General features: G+C 58.8%; 3 protein-coding genes across 6 annotated transcripts in view; 1 reads left to right on the top strand and 2 right to left on the bottom strand.

Moving 5' to 3' along the window:
* ASH1L (ASH1 like histone lysine methyltransferase) overlaps positions 1–6,199 on the top strand; it is a 64,226-nt gene extending 58,027 nt beyond the window's left edge. For all 4 annotated transcript variants that reach the window (XM_055696552.1, XM_055696551.1, XM_055696549.1 and 1 more), the window contains exons 24-28: positions 69–241; positions 724–890; positions 2,051–2,091; positions 2,820–3,121; positions 3,872–6,199. In XM_055696552.1, coding sequence (XP_055552527.1) covers positions 69–241; positions 724–890; positions 2,051–2,091; positions 2,820–3,121; positions 3,872–3,963 — 775 coding nt within the window. In that variant the 3' untranslated portion in view covers positions 3,964–6,199. The remainder of the gene's footprint in view (positions 1–68; positions 242–723; positions 891–2,050; positions 2,092–2,819; positions 3,122–3,871) is intronic.
* Positions 6,200–7,863: 1,664 nt separating this feature from the next.
* RUSC1 (RUN and SH3 domain containing 1) lies at positions 7,864–15,221 on the bottom strand. Its single transcript, XM_055696619.1, has 10 exons — positions 15,147–15,221; positions 12,980–14,610; positions 12,203–12,304; positions 11,621–11,697; positions 11,300–11,474; positions 11,085–11,190; positions 10,949–10,995; positions 9,677–10,694; positions 9,221–9,349; positions 7,864–8,584 (listed from the first exon to the last, which is right to left on the bottom strand). Exons 2-10 carry the CDS (start codon positions 14,538–14,540, stop codon positions 8,416–8,418), a joined length of 3,384 nt encoding a protein of 1,127 aa, XP_055552594.1. The 5' UTR covers positions 14,541–14,610; positions 15,147–15,221; the 3' UTR covers positions 7,864–8,415.
* Positions 15,222–15,351: 130 nt separating this feature from the next.
* Positions 15,352–18,020, bottom strand: FDPS (farnesyl diphosphate synthase). The gene is made up of 9 exons (XM_055696793.1): positions 17,722–18,020; positions 17,506–17,646; positions 17,351–17,431; positions 17,128–17,250; positions 16,803–16,891; positions 16,457–16,529; positions 16,235–16,312; positions 16,022–16,156; positions 15,352–15,748 (listed from the first exon to the last, which is right to left on the bottom strand). The coding sequence occupies exons 1-9, from the start codon at positions 17,857–17,859 to the stop codon at positions 15,548–15,550; spliced, it is 1,059 nt and encodes a 352-aa protein (XP_055552768.1). The 5' UTR covers positions 17,860–18,020; the 3' UTR covers positions 15,352–15,547.
* Between the last annotated feature and the right edge of the window lie 828 nt (positions 18,021–18,848).

Here is an 18,848-nt window from a genome sequence, read left to right as displayed (position 1 = left end):
TTTTTTTTTTTTTTTTTTTTCCTCCCCTTGTGTTTCTGTCTTTCTCTTACCTTCACATCTTCAAACAGAGAGGAGCGCTTTGCATTTGGTCATCATTACTTCCGTCCACATGAAACACATCATTCCCCTTCTCGAAAGTTCTATCACAATGAGCTCTTCCGGGTGCCGTTGTATGAAATTATCCCCTTAGAAGCTGTGGTGGGAACGTGCTGTGTTCTTGACCTGTACACCTACTGCAAAGGTAAGGAGACTTCATGGGATGAGAAATTAAATATAACACACCTTTCTAATAAATTGGGAAGTACGCTAGGGTAATTAACGCTGTAAAAAGGCCATAGCCAGTGTTTACAGGGTATTGGAGCTGAGGAAGTGCTATTGCTTTAGCACTAGGACAGTGATTTCTGTTTTAAGAGGGCCCGTACTAAAGAGGCAGAAGTTGGGTGGGATTGTGTTGGGCAGGGAAGAGAAAGTGATGACAGCTGAGTACAGTTTTTCTAAAAGTTTGGATAGTATTTGATGAGACTATACAAGTTTTCCTCTTAAATTAAACCAGCAGTGTGTCCACTATTGCAATTCTGAGTAAAGGAAAACAGACAAGAACGCGTGCCATCTCACTGAACAGCTCTGACACGGCGTGTGGCTTGGTCTTGTTCTCCTGTACCGTGTATTTCCTCTTGAATCTAATTCACATTTTTTCCTGCATGCTTTGTTTTGAAACCGCAGGGAGGCCAAAAGGGGTGAAGGAGCAGGATGTATATATTTGTGATTACCGCCTTGATAAATCAGCTCATCTCTTCTACAAGATCCACCGGAATCGTTACCCTGTCTGCACCAAGCCCTATGCCTTTGACCACTTCCCCAAGAAACTCACACCCAAGAGAGATTTTTCAGTAAGTGCTTGTTCTCTTAGCTTCCTTACTTTTTACTAGAAGGCTGGACATATTTTTGGAAAGTCCCTGGCTCTCTGTTTATGAATGAAGCTTGGTAAACTGAAAGAAGCTGACACACAAGCATACACAGTCTGGATTAAAAGTTGCCTGGAAAGAAAGCTTGGAAAGTAAAATTGAGTGTGGCCAGAGAATATGCAGTTCAAAGGCAAACAGGTGTTGAACGAATGGTGGTGTATAAGTTTAGAGATTGTGATTTCGGACTGAAATCTAGATGCTAATTTCATTTAACTCACTCCTGAGTGAAGGAAATCTTAAAACTCACTTTTTGGTCGTTGTTCTGCAGCTGTAAAATAATTGTGCATGGTTTAGAGAATCACACAATGTAGTCCAGCGTGTGTTTGTTACCCTGTCTGTGTCAGGCTTTCTTTCCTTTGGTGTAATTACTCTGTGTCTTAATCAATTTGTTTCAGAAATGGTTTTCAGCAGTACCGTTGAATTGTGATTCCCAAGACAGAAAAGCTGTATTTTCCTATTTCCATTTCCCTACTCTATCAAATGACCTACTGTTTACTTCATGTCTGTAATTAACACTGAAAATGGATGTCTTATGCAAAAAAGAGCAGACAGGCAGCAAAATCAGAGAGTACAGTTCCCCTAACGTCCTCCATCTGAATATCTGTTCGTCTCACTGTCTCGTTTTCCCCTGTTCCGTGGAAGTAGCAGCTCTGCGTTGCGCATGTCCTCCCACAGAACTGCTTTGTCTCTGAGCACAGAGGTATCAGATCTGGCACATCTTTCGCAAGGAAGCGCTCCTCTGCCTGCAAGCAGAGAGATTTTTGTAGTGAGTGCAGAAGTGGTTCCAGACTTCTGCTGTGCAGAAAGCAAGGTTGATTTTTATCGTGATGGTCTGTGCCTTGAAATTTATTTAGAAGATAGGAAGGATCAGATAATAAGTCTGGCTCTAATTTCTCCTTATTGCTTGATTATGCCATCTCCTTTGAGTTCATCTGATGTGCGAGATACGCCAGCCACGCACTGGCATTTCCAAAGCATCGGTTAGGGGGGTCCTTATTAATACTTCCAGAATATTTGATAAACCAGTGCTTTCTTCAACTGCAAATTTTATTTGGTATTAACCATAATCTTTATTATTGTTACAGCCTCATTATGTACCAGACAACTACAAGAGAAATGGAGGCAGGTGAGTCTTAACCTCCCAGATTGCTTGTTGGGAAGAGATGAGATAACCCTGTTTGTTTGTCAAGTGTCCACTCTTCTTCCTACCCGTTTCCCCTGGGTGCTGCAGAAATAGTAAGCTTAAATTATTTAAAGCAATCCTCTAAACTTTCAAAGAGTTAAAGGGGAACAAGTGAGGGCGGGATGCAGTATAAAAGCAGCCTTCGCATTCCTTAATAATGTGTGTAAGGAAGAGTACAGAACCGTTTTGGAAGTTAGCAAAAGCAGCTAAACGTGGGAGATGGCAGAGCCCAGGACAAGAGCACCCAGCCTCCCTGCACGAAGGGGGGTGGGATTCCTGAACAGACCCCCGGTGTTGGCATCGTGGTAACAGCCAGGGCCGCTGCACTCGCTCAGGTCTGTTCGAGACTTAAAAAATATACCCATGAAGAGCCATGACTATTGCAGAAAAACATCAGTTAAGTGCTGAGCTCCGCTCTTTTGGAAAATAAAAAGCTTTACAACTGGAAATAAAAATGCAGTTTGTTTTTCAAGGACTGCATTTGATGTTATGCAAGCAAGGTTATAGGAGCGTAGCCTCCCGTAGGTAGGAACTGGTGGGTGTGAACGCATGTATTAAGTCAAGTGACTGAAATTCCAGAAAACCCTCTCCCTGCTGAGAAGTCCTGGGCTCACTAGTAATTGGTGAGTGTCTGAAAGACTGTGGTATTTAAACCCTTCTTTTCCTGCTAGATCGTCCTGGAAAACAGATCGCTCAAAACCACAGATTAAAGACTTAAACCAAGAAGAAGATTCACTTCCACTTATTGAGGATGTATTAGGAAACCAAGAGCAAAGTTCAAGCGAGATACCTAGCCTGGAGGAGCCAGAAAAAGAGGCAGTCTCTGGTGAGACCTGTGAAACTGATAAAAAGGTGGAAGAAAGCAATTCTGACACAAGGCAGCTGTGCACTCCAGAGGAAAGGCGGAATATTCAGAGAGAGAGACTTAATCAAATCCTGCTAAACCTCCTAGAGAAAATCCCAGGGAAAAACGGTGAGATTTTATGCGATGATTGCACAATAGCATTTCTAGCAAAACCAGGTTTGTTTTCGGCTCACTGCAGACCGTATCGATAAAATAAATGTTTTTGTCTGAATTTCTCGCTAGTGGACATCATTAATAGTTAGTTTTCTTTGGAGCAGCGTTTTCTTTTGCAACAGTAGCAATTTCCACTAAATCCAAATGAAGCATCTTTTGACTGACGCTGCGTTTTGTATAACATTTTTAGTAACCACAAAAACTTTACTGGAGACAGATTCCCCCCCACACACCAGTCTGTGTTCACAACTGAGAAATCTAACAGACAGGCAAAGAAAGACTGAAGAGAATCTGGAAAGTCTTTTTTGACCTTTAATGAGCTTTCCATTGGGTTCTAAGTAACTTCTGTGTAGAATAAGGGTACGGTGGTTGCACTGGTTGAGTATGTCTCTGCTTTTAATTAAAGCCTAGGCTGAGCTCTGTCCGGTCTCTTCCATGTTCTGGGAGTTAGTGCAAAATAATCATGGACTTGTAGAATAATTTAGGTTGGAAGGACCTTTGGAGGTCATCTGTCCCAAACATGACTCAAAGCAGGGCTAACTTCAGACTTAAATCAGGTTGCTCAGCACCTGATGCTCAGCTCAGGTTGCCTTGTTTTGAATAACACGATGGGTGGAAGCATCCTGGAAAGAACCGTGAATAGGGGAACGGGGAAACTGTTACTGGTTTCGCCTTCTTTTACCAAAAGGCTGTGGTCTGTTGCAGCTATTGATGTCACTTACTTGCTGGAGGAAGGATCAGGAAGAAAACTGAGGCGGCGCACGCTCACCATCCCAGAGAGCAGCTTCAGGAAGTGACGCCACGAGAGCAAGCTGTGGTCTGGAGTCTGCTACAAGGTCTGCTGAGGACTGAGGGCAGGAGCCCAACTTCCTCCGTACCAGCCAAGGAAAAGAGGGCAGCAGAAAACTGACAAATATACAAACAGTTAGCACTTAGATGTCTGGGTTGGCAGGTTGCCCTGCCCTGCTCTGCAGTGCTCTTATGGTGTGTGTGTTGTTGGGCGTGCCTTGTATTGATGTTAGGTACTGAGAAAAACCTCGTGGTTATTGTCCAGGATGGTCAAATTTAATTTATTTTTGCTTGATATTCCCACTCAGAGGAAAAAAATAAAAAAAAAAAAAATTAAAAAATGGGGAGGTAAGAAGGATAAGGACTGACTTTCTCTGATGAGAATGTTCCCCATGTTCACCAATTAACCTGTGATTGTAGAAGATACTGTTGGCACCACCATGGTCCATGCCAGTGAATGAAATCCAGATGGGAGGGTGAAGGCCCAGTGGCTTAAAGTTAAAGGCTGCCCTGAAGTTGTGGCCTCTGATTTGCACAAGTTCCAAGAAGAGAGAAACGTACCCAAACGTGCGAAAGGTTCACCGTGGAACGGCCAGTGCACACATGTACCTTTGGTCTGTGACAAGGAGAAACTTCCAAAGTCACCTTGGAGCAAAGCAGGAGTTGGCTGGTTGAGGCACTTGTTCTGCGTCGTAGAGGGGGGAGGGAGCGGGGTGTGATTTTTTTCACTTTTTTCTGCAGAGAAATTTTATAAAGCAAGTCAAATCCTGACAACCCCATTGCTGTTGGTTTTTTTGATAAGCTGTGGTTCTTGTGTGTCTAGTGTGTTGTGCAAATTAAAATCTGTTAAAAAGAAAAAGGAAAAAAAACAAAAAAAAAAAAAGGAAACCTTCACTACATGAACCGTCAAGCAGTATTCAGAGCGAGTATTTGTTGTGAACTGTAGAATATATCAACTGCTAACACTATTCTTGTGTTCTGGTTGTACAGCTTAAAATGTCCGTCTCTTAAATTAAGAGACAGTGTATCTCGCACCGCCCTCTCTCTCTGCCCTGATGAAAAGTATTATTCCCGAAAGCAACAGCCGAGGCACTGATTTCTCACTGCATGAGGTTGCGACTGCTGTAGCGTTCCAGGAGCCGGTGCTGCCGCAGGACCCCCTGTGCCGCCCCCGACGACCTTCCCCGCGCGGAGCCACGACGCTGTCGCCTGTCTCCGGGCCAGGGCCAGGCTGTGGCAAAGGGAGGGGGTGGTCAGCATACGCTGCCCCTTTAAAATGGCTTTGCTTTTTTGTCTTTCAGACGTACATATGCATATACAGTCCTGTTTTAGATGTTCTTATAAGAAAACCAGTTTTTAATGTGCCAAGTTGTATATATCTGCTGCGTGGATGTAAAGCAATACAGTAGTTACATGTTCCTTTTTAATGGACCAAGCTTGTCCTAATGTACATTCTTGTTATTATTATAATTATTTTACTCTTAGTGGAACATGACTCATTCCATTAACTTTTATGTGTTGATTTAAAAAGAAAAAAAAAAAAAGAAAGGAAAAAACCCTTTGAGAAAAAATATTTTATTAAAAAAAAAAAAGAAATAAGAAAATAGTTTGGAATATTTTCTTACTGTAGAGAAGCACTGTACAGTACCAGGAACCCTGAGTATAAAATACTCGTGCGTGTAGTAGGAATATCGCATGTCCAAAATCTTGAGTTGTCTCATTTAGTTTAAAACAGAAATCATTGTCTCAAATGGTGTTAAACACTAAAAAAGTTTTTAAAAAATAAAGTGCGTACAGAAGCGAGACACTAGCTCTGTCATTTTATCTTTCTTTTGTTGAAAGACTAAACAAAATGTTTTTTAGACAATCAAATGTTAGGTAAGTGCAAAGAATTGTTTTTCTTACTGGTGTAGAAATTAATGACTTTTTTTATTTTTCGGTTATTTTATAATAATGAGAAGACCAGTGTGTCACCAGGATCGCTGTTTTAAGACCAGGAAGCACTACATTATTGCAAATAGATATGAACTCTTAGTCTGCATGGGTGTAGGCTGTGTGATTGCTGAAAATAAATGCTGCTAATATATTTCCTTTTTACAAAGCATATCTAAATAGATCATTGTTTTGATGTTAATCTTTGTAAATTATGTATTACCAATTTTAACATTGGATGTAATTGCATAAAAAGCCTGCATCTCAATCCTGAGAGAGTCTAGTATTAAATGGAAAATCTTTTCCTATCGATGACTTGTGGGGTTTTCTTTGACATGGCTTTGATTCTCTTTTCTTTTCTTGCCTCTGTCTCAGCCGCTCCTGTTGTGTCCTGACTCTTGCAGCCGCTTTTCCAGGGCTGTTGTCCTGCCTCTTTCAAACCGCCCGACGGGTGATGGCATCTTGCGAGGATTTAATTTGCTGCTGCTGGTTCCCCCGGTCAGACCTTGGCAGGAGGGGTGATGGCAGCGGTGCAGGCGGGAGTGTCGGCACAGATGGCCGCTCTTGGGTAGTCGGGGGGGGGGGGGGGACGGCGGGTAGAGAATGGCAGGTCATTACGTGAACCAGTAAATCTACACATCCCGTGCCTGTTGCCAGCACGTAACTCCGGTACCCAGGGGATTGCTCCCTGCCCGCACAGACAGCGGCTGCGGTTCTGTCGGCATCTCTCCATGGCAGCGCGTGGGCACGGCTGGCGGCAGGCGGCCGCACGTCGCACAGACCCCTCCGGTAGCAGAAAGGCAGGTAAGTGTGAGAGGCTGAGGGGCGTTCGTGAGCCCCATCACGTCCCCTCATCCCACAGCGGGACGTGAGGAACACAGACCTGGGGAAGGTTGTGCCCCTTCAGCTTTGCCGGGGCTTCGCCAGCCTGATGCTCCCTCCCGTCCCCTCTCAAGGGTGGCACCAAGGAGATCCAAGACAGTCTGGCAAATCCTTCAGGGTTTAAACTTCCTTGGGTTCCAAAGCAGTTTCTGGGAGTCAGTTTGGTAACTCTGCGTTGGGCACCCAGGAATGAAGTGGCTTCTTGATGCCCACCCCCATCCCCTTTTAATTTGCCTTTTTCCATTTCCTCGCCTGAACCTGTGGGCATTAAACCTGCCCTGTTTGACTCACACACTTGTTCTTTTTAAACTAGAGGTACCACGCCAAGGATTGCAGTAGGGATTTTTATTATTGAAATAATTTGAAAAAGCACCTGGATTCATCTCCTGCCAACTTGACCCCATTTCAGAGTCCAGAGGCAGCTGTGGAATTCAATCAAACCTACTTAAGACAAGCCAACTAACACTCCCATTAAGATATAACGTCCCTCGTCTGAGAGTAAAAATTCCAGGGAGAGAAATGAAAAGAGGAACAGACCAGGAGAGCGGCTCTCTCCTCGGAGCAGAAGCCAGTGGGAGCTGGAGGATGAACTGGGGCCGTAGGAGAGAGCACTGGTGCAAAGGCTGCCGCCAAGGCGAGCTGCTGTTGCCTTGTGGCCCTTCGCTGGCTATTCCAGTATGCCCATGGTTCCCTTTTACTGGGGCACCCAGTACGAAATGCAACCAGCGGGATCTATGGTCACAAGCAATAAGAAAAACTTGGAAAAAAAAATACAAGGCATCCAGTCCCTACGGAAAGCCTGTGTCTTGGTAAAAAGATCAGTTTAACTGAAATAACCACATAACACAAACCTCCCCCGGTGCCGCGCAGCTCCCACCCCGACACTTCCCCAGGGTGATTTCTGGCTCCCCATGGCTGGTACCGGGTGGTGCTGTGCCCAGTGCTGAGCACCGGCACGGCCCCGGCTCCCCCCGCAAGAGCATTTACTGGCCAAAGACGCAGCAGCAGCCCGGGCCACCCACACAGGGACGGGCCACGTGGCCACTGCCAGCCCCCCCCGGCCACCATGATCCATTCACACACAGCGGCACGTGAGTCACAACCTTTATTCCCAGCTTTTTTCCTCTGGAATAAGCTCATTCCTGTGGTTGCAAGTATTTACAGAGTGCTGGGGCCGGCCCGGGCCACCAGCCCTGGCCACAGGGCAGAGCAGGGCACGTGGAGGTGGCGGCGGTGGCAAGACACAACGGCAAGGAGACGACATACAGGGCTGTGGTACCACGCAGGGACAGGACCCTTCCCTCCCGGCACAGGCGTGGGCAGCAGCTGAGGAAACACGAGCGAGAGCAGCTCCCGAGCGGGAGCCGCGGTGAAGTGCCAGCAGGTCTGCGGGGACGGGCACGGCGGTGGCTCGGGGGACGCACCCGCGGCAGACGGTAACGTCATGCAAACAACAGCAGCGACGGGCACCAGGGCAGCGTCCCCTGCAGAACTGCCAGCCCCAGGGTGGTGAAGCCCCAAAGGCGGTGAAGCCCCAAATGTGGTGAAGCCCCAAAGGCGGTGAAGAGGCAGCAGGAGATGGTCCTTCCCGGAGGTGGCACCTGTTTCAGCAAGCACAGCCGCTTCCTCAGGTCTCCTCCGCCTCCTCACAAAATCAGGGATGTGTAACCGACAGGAACTAGGCCAGTGCTGTTTCCATGGCAGCAGCAGATCCAGTCTTCATCCACGGTAGAGAGCAGCTGCAGGATGTCCCCTTTCTGGAAGCTGAGGTGACCATCGGCGGTGCCCGTGTGGTCGCAGAGTGCCCGCACTGCCCTGCACAACAAGCACCGTCGCAGACCGGCCGCCCGGGACCCCAGGTACCACCGAGCGGGGCCCCCACGGGGCGCGGGGCAGGTGCTGATGCCCAGTGTGGGGCCGGCGACCCCAGGCAGAGCTGCCAGTGGACATGACCAAGAAGCCACATCACCAAAACCGTCCCACCGAGCAGCCCCCGGGAGCAGCCACGGAACAAGAGCGGCTCCGGCGCAGACACGGCGGCGAGGCCTGGGCAGGAGGGAACCAGAGCCAGCGAGCACGGCATGGCCCCACCATTCGCCCCCTGGGCTTGCTCGGACAGATGCCGGACCACCGCGGCTTTCCTGACACTTTGGTCAGAGCTGCCACAGGGTTGCTCCAAACAAGCCACTACAAATCCAGAAAGCACGCAAGAGAAAGAAAACGCTCAAAATTCCCCCAAAAAATGTCTGGGAAAACAACTGAGCACAGCTAGGCAGAGACAGAGGTTCACCCACAGCTCAGCAGATGGGGAATCCCGAGGGGAGCAGTCTGGGTGCAAGTCGGCACCAGCGAGCGACGCAAGCGTGTCCCTCAGGGCTGTCTGGGAACAGCCCCCACCCAGGAGCGTCCACCACCAGCCCCCAGCCCCAAGCACCCCGTGCCCTGCATCACCTGCGGGGCTGGGCCGAGTCGGGCACGATCCTCGCTGGCTGCTCCTGAGCGTGGGTCTTCTCGGAGGCCAGCCCCTTCACCGCCACAGCCAGCACACGCGCGCTGGGGGACAGCCAGCTAGAAGGTCTCCTGCCACAAAGCAAAGGAAGCCACAGGCCCCTCTGGAAATCCTGCTCAGACCGTGCTGGTGACCTGGGAGCTGACAAGGGCACCACCAGGCACCACCGAGCCTCCACCACGAGCTCCCGCTGCTCTAAGGGATGGATGGGACACAGGGCCGGAGCAGGTGGGACACGCGCTAAGCCCCGGAGCGCCGCATTTGTGTGGATAAGGGGCAGGACAAGACACCCCGTGAGGCCGGCCAGCCCCACGGACGTTCTCCCTCCACTGCCAGGGAGAAAACCCCTTCCTCAGCACACGCCGCTTCCCCCCCCGCCTGCCCAGGCTGGGTCTTACCTGGATCTGGTGGAGACGGTGACAGGACCAGCAGGGAAGCTCCTGGCAGAGGGGCTGCTGGCTCCAAAGAGCCGGCCCAGCCAGCCGCCCTTGCTGGGGCCGGGGGGACCACCTGCCGCCTCCAGGTCAGAAGGTGCCACCCGGCTCCGATTCGCACCAGGCTCTGGGGCAACAGCCAGGGGTTTCTCTCCGGCAACAGGATCATCTGGCTTGGTGGGTGCTGCAGCTCCAGCAGGCAGGACGAGGTCTTCAGGGGAAGAGGTGCCGGAGGTGTCAGCGCTGCTGGTGGGCTTGGGACCGGAGAGTTGAGGGACAGCTTTGGTCTGAAGGAGCTGCAGCTCCGTGCCTCGAGGCTCATTCACGGACGTTTGGGGTCGCACAGCCTGGCCGGGGCTGGAATCCCCCGCAGCCGTCCGCAGCTTTGTCCACCAGACAAAGGGGAACTTTTCCTTGCTAGGAGCGGCGTAAACCCTGGAGGCCTGGCTCAGCTGGCCCCACCAGCCACCGAGGCCAGCCCCAGCCCCCCCAGGGCCTACCGCGGGCCTGTGGGTCTCCGGGGAGCTGTCTGCTCCCAGGAAAGTGCGACTGAGCTGGTCGCCCCAGCGCAGCACGTGCTGGAAGGTCTGCTGCAAGGCAGCCCCCACCTGAGGGGCCGGGAGCAGCCCACGCACGGCTGCTGGCAACTGGGACCTTGTGCCACCTTCTGCCCTCCCCAGAGTATCGGGGGGGGTCTCATTGCCCAGGCTCGCCCCTGCAGCGCTGCTTTGCCCCTCCAGGGCAGGCTGCACAGCCCCTCGAGCCCGAGCAGAGCGACGGGCAGGAGACAGAGGGGACTCCAGCTGACGGGACAAGGGTCTTACATCCACGGAGAGGTGGTGGTGTTCAAAGAGCAGGTCAAGGTGGAAAGTCAGCACCGAGAGGGGCTGGATGAGCAGCAGCAGTTCATCAGCGAGGTGGGGAAAGGGGCCTTGGCTCAGGGCGAAGAAGGCCATGGGTGAGTACAGCACAGAGATCACACCTAGGAGATACGGACGGCTGCAAAACGCGCTGCCCTGGCCCACGCGCCCTCCCCGGGCCAGCTGGTCTGCCCTGACAGGTGAGGCAAGCTTCTGCTGAGAGCTGTCTGTGCTGAAGCTGCCCCACAGAAAACGATGCCCTTCTCCACCACAGAAATCCCAGCCAAGCACTGGGGGGGCGGAACAGGTGTGGGATTATCAGCCTGGCAAGCAGGAGAGGGCTTGGGTGGGGAGTTTCTGGGCACCGTGTCCTTACCTGGGCTCCTCTGCAGGTGAGAGATCCACAGCTCCAGCTGCTTAGTGCTAAAACAAGGCCAAGGGAACCCACGTCAGAGCTGCTGCAGCTCCTGCGACCTGCCACAGCGGCAAGGACAGCCGGGGCCAATACTCACTTCAAAAGGCCGAGGACGAAGGCATGAAACTTCTGCCTGGTGCTGCCAAGGGGGGCCAGCCCGGCCACGTGCCAGCACAGGGAGTGGAGAGAGCGGCTGTTGGGGCCTGCGGAACACACAGCACAGGCAGTCACGGCTCGGGGCGCGCATCCTCCCCCAGCCCAGGCTGGAGAAGGAGATGCCAGCCTCTCCAGGAGCAGGTTCCTCACACTGACCCATCTTCACAGAGGCTTCCACCACGCTCCAGGGGGAATTCTTCCTCTGGCCTGTGATAACATCCTTCTGGAACGGCTTCAGCCCGTCCTCCACCAAGGCATAGAGCGCAGGGCAGAGGGTGTGCAGCAGCAGATAACCCACATCTGGGCTGAGCCGGCTGTCGCCCAGCTGCGCCTGAGGAAGGAGGGGAACAGCAGCACCTGACCCCGAGCCGGCAGGGAGGGGTGGTGGGATGCTCCTGCTGGAGCTCCCAAGGCCCACACAGCGTGCCCTCGCCCCTGCCCACCCCGCCCGGGCAGATCCTCGGCCCAGACCCCCACCTTCTGCACCAGGTTCCGTGCAGTGCTGAAGTGGGCGATGATCTTATCCACGGCGACGCTGACGGCGACCAGCAGTGCTGCGGGGCGACAGAAGGGAAGGAGGTGTCAGCGCGGCACCGACCCACGGGCGCGGGGCTGCCGGCACCGCACCGGCCACGGCTACAGCGAGCGGCAGCTCCGCACGCTGAGGCTGGAGGAGCCGGGGAGGAGCGGGCAGGCGCAGGGTGCCGGAGCATCCCAGGCTGTTGCCATGGGAACCTGCAGGGATGAAGGACCCGCCGTTTCCAAGGGGACAAGGCCAGGATGCTGCAGGACGCCGGGGCGGCCCCGATCCCCAGACCCACAGCACCATCTGTCGAGGGCCCGGCGGCGCTGCCCGCCCCTGCCCCTCCCCCCCCGGGGTCCCCCGGCGGCGGGGCCGGACCGGGGGCTGCCCGCTGCCGAGGGGGCTGCCCGGTACCGGGGGGGCTGCCCGGTCCCCTCCCAGGGGCGTGCCCGCTCCCGTCCCGGGGCGCTGCCCGCTCCGCTCCCGGTGGGGTGTCCAGTCCGGTCCGGTCCGGTCCGCCCCCGGGGGGCCGTTACCTTTCTTCTGCTCTGCGCGGGGCCGGCGGGCTCCCTCCGTGCTGCCCCCGCCGGGCCGGGCCGGGCCCAGGGCGGCTCCCGCGGCGGGCGGCGAGGGCCTGGCTGGAGACAGCGGGGCGGCGGGGTCAGGGCGGCGGGGCCGGGAGGCGGCGGGGCCGGGGGGCGCGGCCCGGGGCCCGGTGCTGCGGGAGGCCCAGGCTGCGCCCGCCCCGTCACCGGCCGCACTCACCGCAGGCAGCGCCGGGGCCGGGCCCGGCCGGGCCGCGCTCGCCCATGGGGCCGCGGCGAGCCGAGGGCAGCGGGCGGGGCCGGGCCCGGGGCAGCCCCGGGAAGGGGCAGGGCCCAGCCGGGCCCGGGGGCAGGGCGAGGGCGGCGGGGGGGGCGGGGGAGGTGCCGCCTCGGCGGGGCCGGCCCGGCCGCGGCCAGGGAGGGAACGACCGGGGCAGCTCCGGGGGCCGCAGCCCCCGGCACCCTCCGGCCGATGTGTTCCCCCCCCGGCTCGGCCGCACCCCCAGCACCCCCCGGCCATACCCCCCCGCCCGTGCGCCCCCCCCCAGCCTGGCCGCAGCCCCCGGCCCGTGTGCCCTGCCTGTGCTTGGCCACAGCCCCCCGCACCCCCAGGCCATGTGCCCCCCGGGTTCGGGCGCCCCCCCGCACAGCACGCCCCAGGGCTCCATTCATGCCGGCTCACCCGCAGCTGCCGCACGCACCCCCCGGCCCGCAGCCCCCCGGGGGTGACAGCCCCACACCCACCCCGCAGGGCACCCCGACCCTTACCCTCCTTGCAGGGCTCGTCTCCTCTCAGCACCGTCCCTGGCACCCAGGGGTCTCCACCGGGGTCCCCGAGCCTCCAAACCGGGGTCCCCGCGTCGCGGGCAGAGCCCAGCCCAGTCCCTCCTGGAAGGCAGCTCCGTGGCGGCAGCCCCCCGTCCTCCGTGTCCCCCGGCTGTCCCTCCGCAATGGGCTGCAGCGCAGGCGGGGACCTCCTCCTCTTCAGCTGGTGGCTGTCCGTAGGTGCCAGCACCTGTCCCCCCAGGGGCGCGGGGGGCAGCCAGCCCGAGCCGCCACCGCCCGCGGCCATCTCGAGGGGCGCAGAGGGGTGCTGAGGCGCCGCCGGCTCTGCCCGCTCGCCCCCGGGGTGGCCCTTGGCCTTGGCGGCACTGCGGTACCGCAGCTCCTTGAACGTCGTCACCTCCCTCTGCTGCGAGCTGGGGGGTCGCGCCGGCCAGTCGTGCTGGGGCTGGGCTGGCTCCTGGCCCGTGGCCCCCGAGAGCAGCTCGCTGGCGGGGGGCAGCTCCGTGTCGGGCGAGAATACGATCAGCCAGTCGCTCCGGTCAGCCCTGGCCTGGGCAAGAGCAGGCCCGGCGGCGTTCCTCTTCCTCTTCTGGGCGAGCTCATGGAAGGAGGTGATGGTCTTCTTGCCAGCATCCCTGCAGAGGTCACTGGCGCCGGGCTCCGGCAGCCGTGCGGGCAGGGGCGGCTGCTCTGCTCGGTGCCCGCTGAGAACCTGCAGCCGCCTGCGGGGCCGGGGGGGCACGGGTGGGGGGAGGCTGCCAGCCCGGGGCCGTGGCTCAGGAGCCCTGCTCCCAGCGGGATCCCACCGCCCTGGCGCAGGTGGTGCCGCAGGCGCAGCGCCAGGGGCAGGGAGGGGGTTGCAGTTAGGGTCTAGGTCAGCGCAGGTGCTGGTGGTCTCCTGCACTGCCACGCTGGGAGAGGTCTCATCGCACTGGAAGTCGAGGGAGCTGCCACTGCAGAGGCTGTCCGGGCTCTCTCTGGCCAGGGTGCCAGGTCTCTGGAGTGCCAGGGGGTTGAGGTTGGCATCTCTTCCATCACATGTACCACCCTGGTCAGCCAGCGACCCGCCATCCCGGGTGTCTTCTGTGGGAACGACGACGGGCTGATTTTGGGGGGACTGGGACTCTTCTCTGGGGAACTCCTTGCAGTACACAGAGACCGGGGAGTCATCCAAGCTGAAATCCGAGCAGCTACTGACAGAGGAGGAGGAGGAGGAGGAGGCCAGATCACAAGGGGAAGCCACCTCCTCCCCAGCATGCAGGCAGGGGAAATCCTCTTGAGCCACCTGGTTCTGGAGACCCAACGTCACCGGCTGCTGGGTATGGGATGCGCAGCACCGGCATTTCAAGGAGGGATTGTTGGAATTGGCATCCACCTGCTCGCAGTTCTGCGGGCAGGCGCTGCAGCCAGTCTGGTCTTCTCCACCCATGGAGCCCGAGGTCTCCTGCAGCTCCGGGTGCCGGGAGAGGTGCAGCCCCAGGGAGATGTGCTGCAGATGGATGTGGTTGAGGTTGCACAGCAGGCCTTTCTTCGGAGCCAGCATGATGCTGCCTCGCTGGTCGTGCCGGGGCTCCTCCGAGAGCCCCCCAGCTCCCCTCAGACCATGCAGCCCCCTGCAAACACCAGACACCCTTCAGTCGGCGGGGGGGCGGCGGCAGCGCAGACCCACCGAGGCACAGGGCAGGGCGAGGGGACAGCAGTGACCTTGCAGCAGCCGCCCGGAGCAGCGCCAGGGCCGGGGGGGCTCGCAGCCGGGAACGTGCCCAGCGGGGGGGGCTGCCCCACGGCGCCCTGCCACGCTCGGGGCTGCCCGGCCGGGGCGGGGGGGGGCTTCTGCCGGCTGCACCCCGAGCGCTGCGAGGGGCTCCGGGGCTGGATCCCCTCTGCCGGGCGCCAGCCCCGGGAGCATCTCCCAGGTGCCGTTCAGGAGAAAACGCCCGTGAAGCCTCAGCCGGGGCGGGCGGCCGAAGGGCGAGGAGACCCCCGGACCGGGCCCAGCAGCGCGCCGCAGGGCTGGCGGCCGCGCCCCCGCCCCCCCCCCCCCCCCCCCGGCCACGGGCAGCGACCGGGCACCCCGGCCCCGCGATGAGGCGGGGGTGCAGCCGCCCCTTCCCCTCCGCCCGCCGGGCCCCCCCCCCGCCCCGCTCACCTCGTCGCGCTGCGGCGGCGAATGCGGCTGCCGGGAGGGAGGAGCCCCAGCCCCGCCGCCGCCGCCGCCCCGCCCGGGAGCCGCCCCGGTCCGCCCCTCCCGGGAGCCAGCAGGGGCGGTGCTGCGGCCCGGACCGCCCCCGGGACCGCCGCGGGGCTGGCACCACCTCCCGCCCCGGCCCCCGCAACACCCGGCAGCGACGCACCCGCAATAACTTATGTTTATTGACACAAAGGCTGGCGGTGACCTACAGCCCCCCAGCCCCATCACACCGACCACAAGCTGCACCCGGACCCCTGCCCAGGGCAGGAGACCCGCGGGGGCGGGGCGGGCAGGGAACAGCTCCAGGCAAGGGGGCAAACCGCCCCCCGGGCCCTCTCCGTCCCAAGCCAGGCCCACCATCACTTCTGCCGCTTGTAAATCTTCCGAGCTAAGCCAAGGAAGATCTCCCTGGGCAGGCGGTTGGCGTGCTTTTCGATCAGTTCCTGCAGGCGCTGATAGCTCTTCTCCTCGTACTCCTGAAAAGCAGCCCTCATGCCCAGGGTATCGTAGAGCTCCTTCACCTTTGCCACCTTCTCGGGCTCCTTACAGCCATAGTTCTCCTGAGAAAACACCAGAACAAGTCAGGTGGAAGCCGCTGCCAGAGCCGCTTGCTCGAAGAGTAGCAGGAGTCACCTTCTCATTGTCTCCTCCTACTAACCACAACCCCCGACCCTCCTCCCAGGCAGGCAGCGGCACAGCGCAGCTACGCAGGGTGGCAGGTGGCTTTTCAGGTGTACCTTAGGGCACTACGCTCCCTCCACACCCCACCCTCAGGAGGGGAGCCCACACCACCTCTCCCCCCTTGCAGGGGACAGCAAGCCTGGTGGCATTACCTCCAGGATCTGCCTCTGGTCTGGTGTGACCCGACGCAAACACTCCACCACCAGCCAGCTGCACTTGTTGTCCTGGATATCAGTGCCAACCTTCCCCGTCAGCTCCGGGTCCCCATAGCAGTCCAGGTAATCATCCTGGACAAAGATGGCAACAGGTGAGCACCACAACCAGCGTCCTGCAAAAGCACTGAGGGACAGAGAGCCATCTCTTACCTGGATCTGAAAGAATTCACCCATCTCCAGCAAGATCGCTTTGGCATTGTCGTGCTCCTCCTTACTGTCAATACCAGTCTGAGGAGGGGGGGAAGAAATAAAGCCTTCCAGTCCCTGCCTTCCACCATCACTGCTCCAGTCTCCCAAACCCCCTGCCTTCCTCCTCAGCCTCATACCTCAGGAAGGTTAGGCCCCTCCTGAGGCTGTTTCTATAAAACTCACCATGTACATGGCAGCAGCCACAGGCAGGTAGAAGGAGTAGAATGCCGTCTTGTACTTAACAATTGCCTTATACCTGTGGCAGAGGAACCACGCTCGGTGACAAAGCCCAGGCCTTCCCCTCCCATCAGGGCTCTGCAGCTCAGGGCCAGCAGGAGAAGAGCAGCATCTCCCTCCAAACCAGCCCCCACGCTCTGCCAGCGCGAGCAAGGCTTGCCCTGCAAAGCCTGGGAGGCAACAGCAGCGTTTCAGCAAGCCGTTGTCTCTCTTACAGAGCCTGGAAGGGACTGCAAGCAGAGCCGCCCGGCCACAGCGGGGCTGGCATCTCTGTGCCCTTCCGTGTCTTTACCTCTGCTCACTGAAGCGATTCAAATCCACCCGGGAAACAGGAGCAGTGATGAGGTCCAGCATCTGCCCGAGCTCAGTCTGGTAGCCAGTCTGAAGAAGGAAAAAAGGCTTTATTCACAGTCCCCCAGGGAAGTCCCACCAGCGCAGTGACAATCCCAAACCCAAGACCCATCCATTTTGGCTCCTCTCAGAGTCTGAAGGAAGGGTGGCATGTCTGGCAGGATGCCCAGGAACTTAAGGAACGGAAAGAGATCCACATGCCATCCAAGATCCAGAGATGACCCAAAGGGAATTCTGTGGGAAGGGGGTGCAGGGGCCAGGCTCACGTGCAAGAAGAGCTCCAGCAGGTGCAGGTAGTAGGGGCGCTCCCCGCAGTACTTCTTCAGCAGCCTGTAGACGGACGACTCAAGGAGGAAGGCATCGTTGATGGCATCCAGCCCGATCCCCTCCTGCAGCGGGAGGGCAGGGAGGTGTCACAAAACACCCTGACCCCACAGGACACCCCCCTTGCACTCCCCCCACACTCAGGGGCCTCCTGACCGCCCTCACCTTCTTGTACCAGCAGAGCTGCCCCCGGCGTGTGAGGGATGCATCCATGATGTCGTCGGCCACCAAGAAAAAGGCCTGGAACTGCAGGAGACCGGGTCAGGGGGCGGGGGCCACCTGGCACACCCCCGCGGGCCCCCGGCCGCCCCGGTGCTCACCAGCTCGATGCACCAGCCGACGGCCAGGGCGCAGCGGAGGCTCTCGGGGTCCCGCTGCTCCGGGGCCGCCAGCTCGTGGAAGGCCGCCAGCACCGTCAGCCCGCGGTTGCACTTCCCGCCCGGCGCGTTGTACTCCAGCACCTGCGGGCAGAGAGCAGCGTGCAGCGGGCGGCCCCGGGCCCCCCGCCGGGCCCTGACCGCCGGGGCCGCCCTCACCTCCTTCAGCCGGGCCACGGCGTCGCCAACCTCCGGGTGCCGCAGGCCACCCTCCGTCAGGTCGCGGACGATCTGGGGGAAGAAGGCCAGGAACTCCTCCCGCTCGGCCGCCGCGCCCCGCGCCCCGCTGCCGCTCATGGTGACCGAGAGCGCGGCCCTGCCGCCGCTGCCGCGCAGTGCCCCGGGCACCGCGGGCACCCCAGGCCGCCGCTCCGCCCCGGGCCCCGCCGCCCCGCCCCGCCTGGCCGCGGGGCCCGCCGGGGCGCGTAGTGCGGGCCCGCGGGGGCAGGCGCCATCTCGCCGACGCCGGACTGCGGCTCCCGGCGTGCCCCGCGCGGGGGCGGAGCCGGCCGCGGGCTAGGGCTGGCGCCCGCGCTCATTGGCCCGCTCCATCGTATGAGGATGAGCCCAAGGGAGCTGAGCCAGTAGGAGCGCGGGGGGGGCGGGGCTGAGCGGGCGGATTGGCCGAGAGGGCGAATGGAACCAGCGCCTGGCGGGGCGCGGGGGCGCGGCGGGGCGGGGCGCGGCGGGGGCGCGGGGCGGTGCTACGCGGTGGATGGGGGTGCTGTGCGGGGCAGGGGGTGCAGGGGTGCTGTGCGGGGTATGGGGTGCAGGGGTGCTGTGCGGCGGGGGTGCTGTACAACTTGATGGGGTGCTGTGCAGCTGGGGGGTGCTGTGCGGGGTATAGGGTGCAGGGGTGCTGTGCAGGGTATGGGGTGCAGGGATGCTGGGCAATGTGATGAGGGTGCTGTGCAGCGGGGGGGTACTGGGGTGCTGTGCAGTGTAATGGGGATGCAAGGGTGCTGTGTAGCTGGGGGGTGCAGGAGTTCTGTGCAGGGTAATGGGGGTGCTGTGCAGCTGGGGGTGCAGGGGAGCGGGGGGTGCAGGGGTGCTGTGCGGGGGAACGGGACACTGCGGGGTAATGGGGAGGCAGATGCCAGGGCGGGTGGTGAAGGGGGGGCAGCACATGCTGCTGCGTGTGGGTGAGACCCTGGGTGCCGGGGGTCCCTGGCACCCCGCCATCCCCGCAGCTGTCACCCCACTGGGCCAAGGACTCGTGGGGTGGGCGCAGCTCTGCGGGGGCCTCCCAGCTCCATTCCCGTGCCCAGGCTGCTGATTGGCAATCT

The sequence above is a fragment of the Falco cherrug genome, chromosome 19 (assembly GCF_023634085.1).
Source record: "Falco cherrug isolate bFalChe1 chromosome 19, bFalChe1.pri, whole genome shotgun sequence".
Classification (NCBI taxonomy): domain Eukaryota; kingdom Metazoa; phylum Chordata; class Aves; order Falconiformes; family Falconidae; genus Falco; species Falco cherrug.
Note: the sequence above shows the minus strand (reverse complement) of the source record. Positions and strands in the feature narration are given on the sequence as shown.

Excerpts from the sequence above, each read along its gene's own strand:
- RUSC1 (XM_055696619.1), bottom strand. The coding sequence starts at position 14,540 with ATGCTGGCTCCGAAGAAAGGCCTGCTGTGCAACCTCAACCACATCCAT. Across the intron at positions 11,698-12,202 it reads CCGCGCAGAGCAGAAGAAAG|CACTGCTGGTCGCCGTCAGC; the intron begins GTAACGGCCCCC and ends GTCGCCCCGCAG. Across the intron at positions 11,191-11,299 it reads GGAAGCCTCTGTGAAGATGG|GCCCCAACAGCCGCTCTCTC; the intron begins GTCAGTGTGAGG and ends TGTGTTCCGCAG.
- FDPS (XM_055696793.1), bottom strand. The coding sequence starts at position 17,859 with ATGAGCGGCAGCGGGGCGCGGGGCGCGGCGGCCGAGCGGGAGGAGTTC. Across the intron at positions 17,432-17,505 it reads TCGGCTGGTGCATCGAGCTG|TTCCAGGCCTTTTTCTTGGT; the intron begins GTGAGCACCGGG and ends GGTCTCCTGCAG. Across the intron at positions 16,892-17,127 it reads TGCTGGAGCTCTTCTTGCAC|ACTGGCTACCAGACTGAGCT; the intron begins GTGAGCCTGGCC and ends TTCCTTCTTCAG.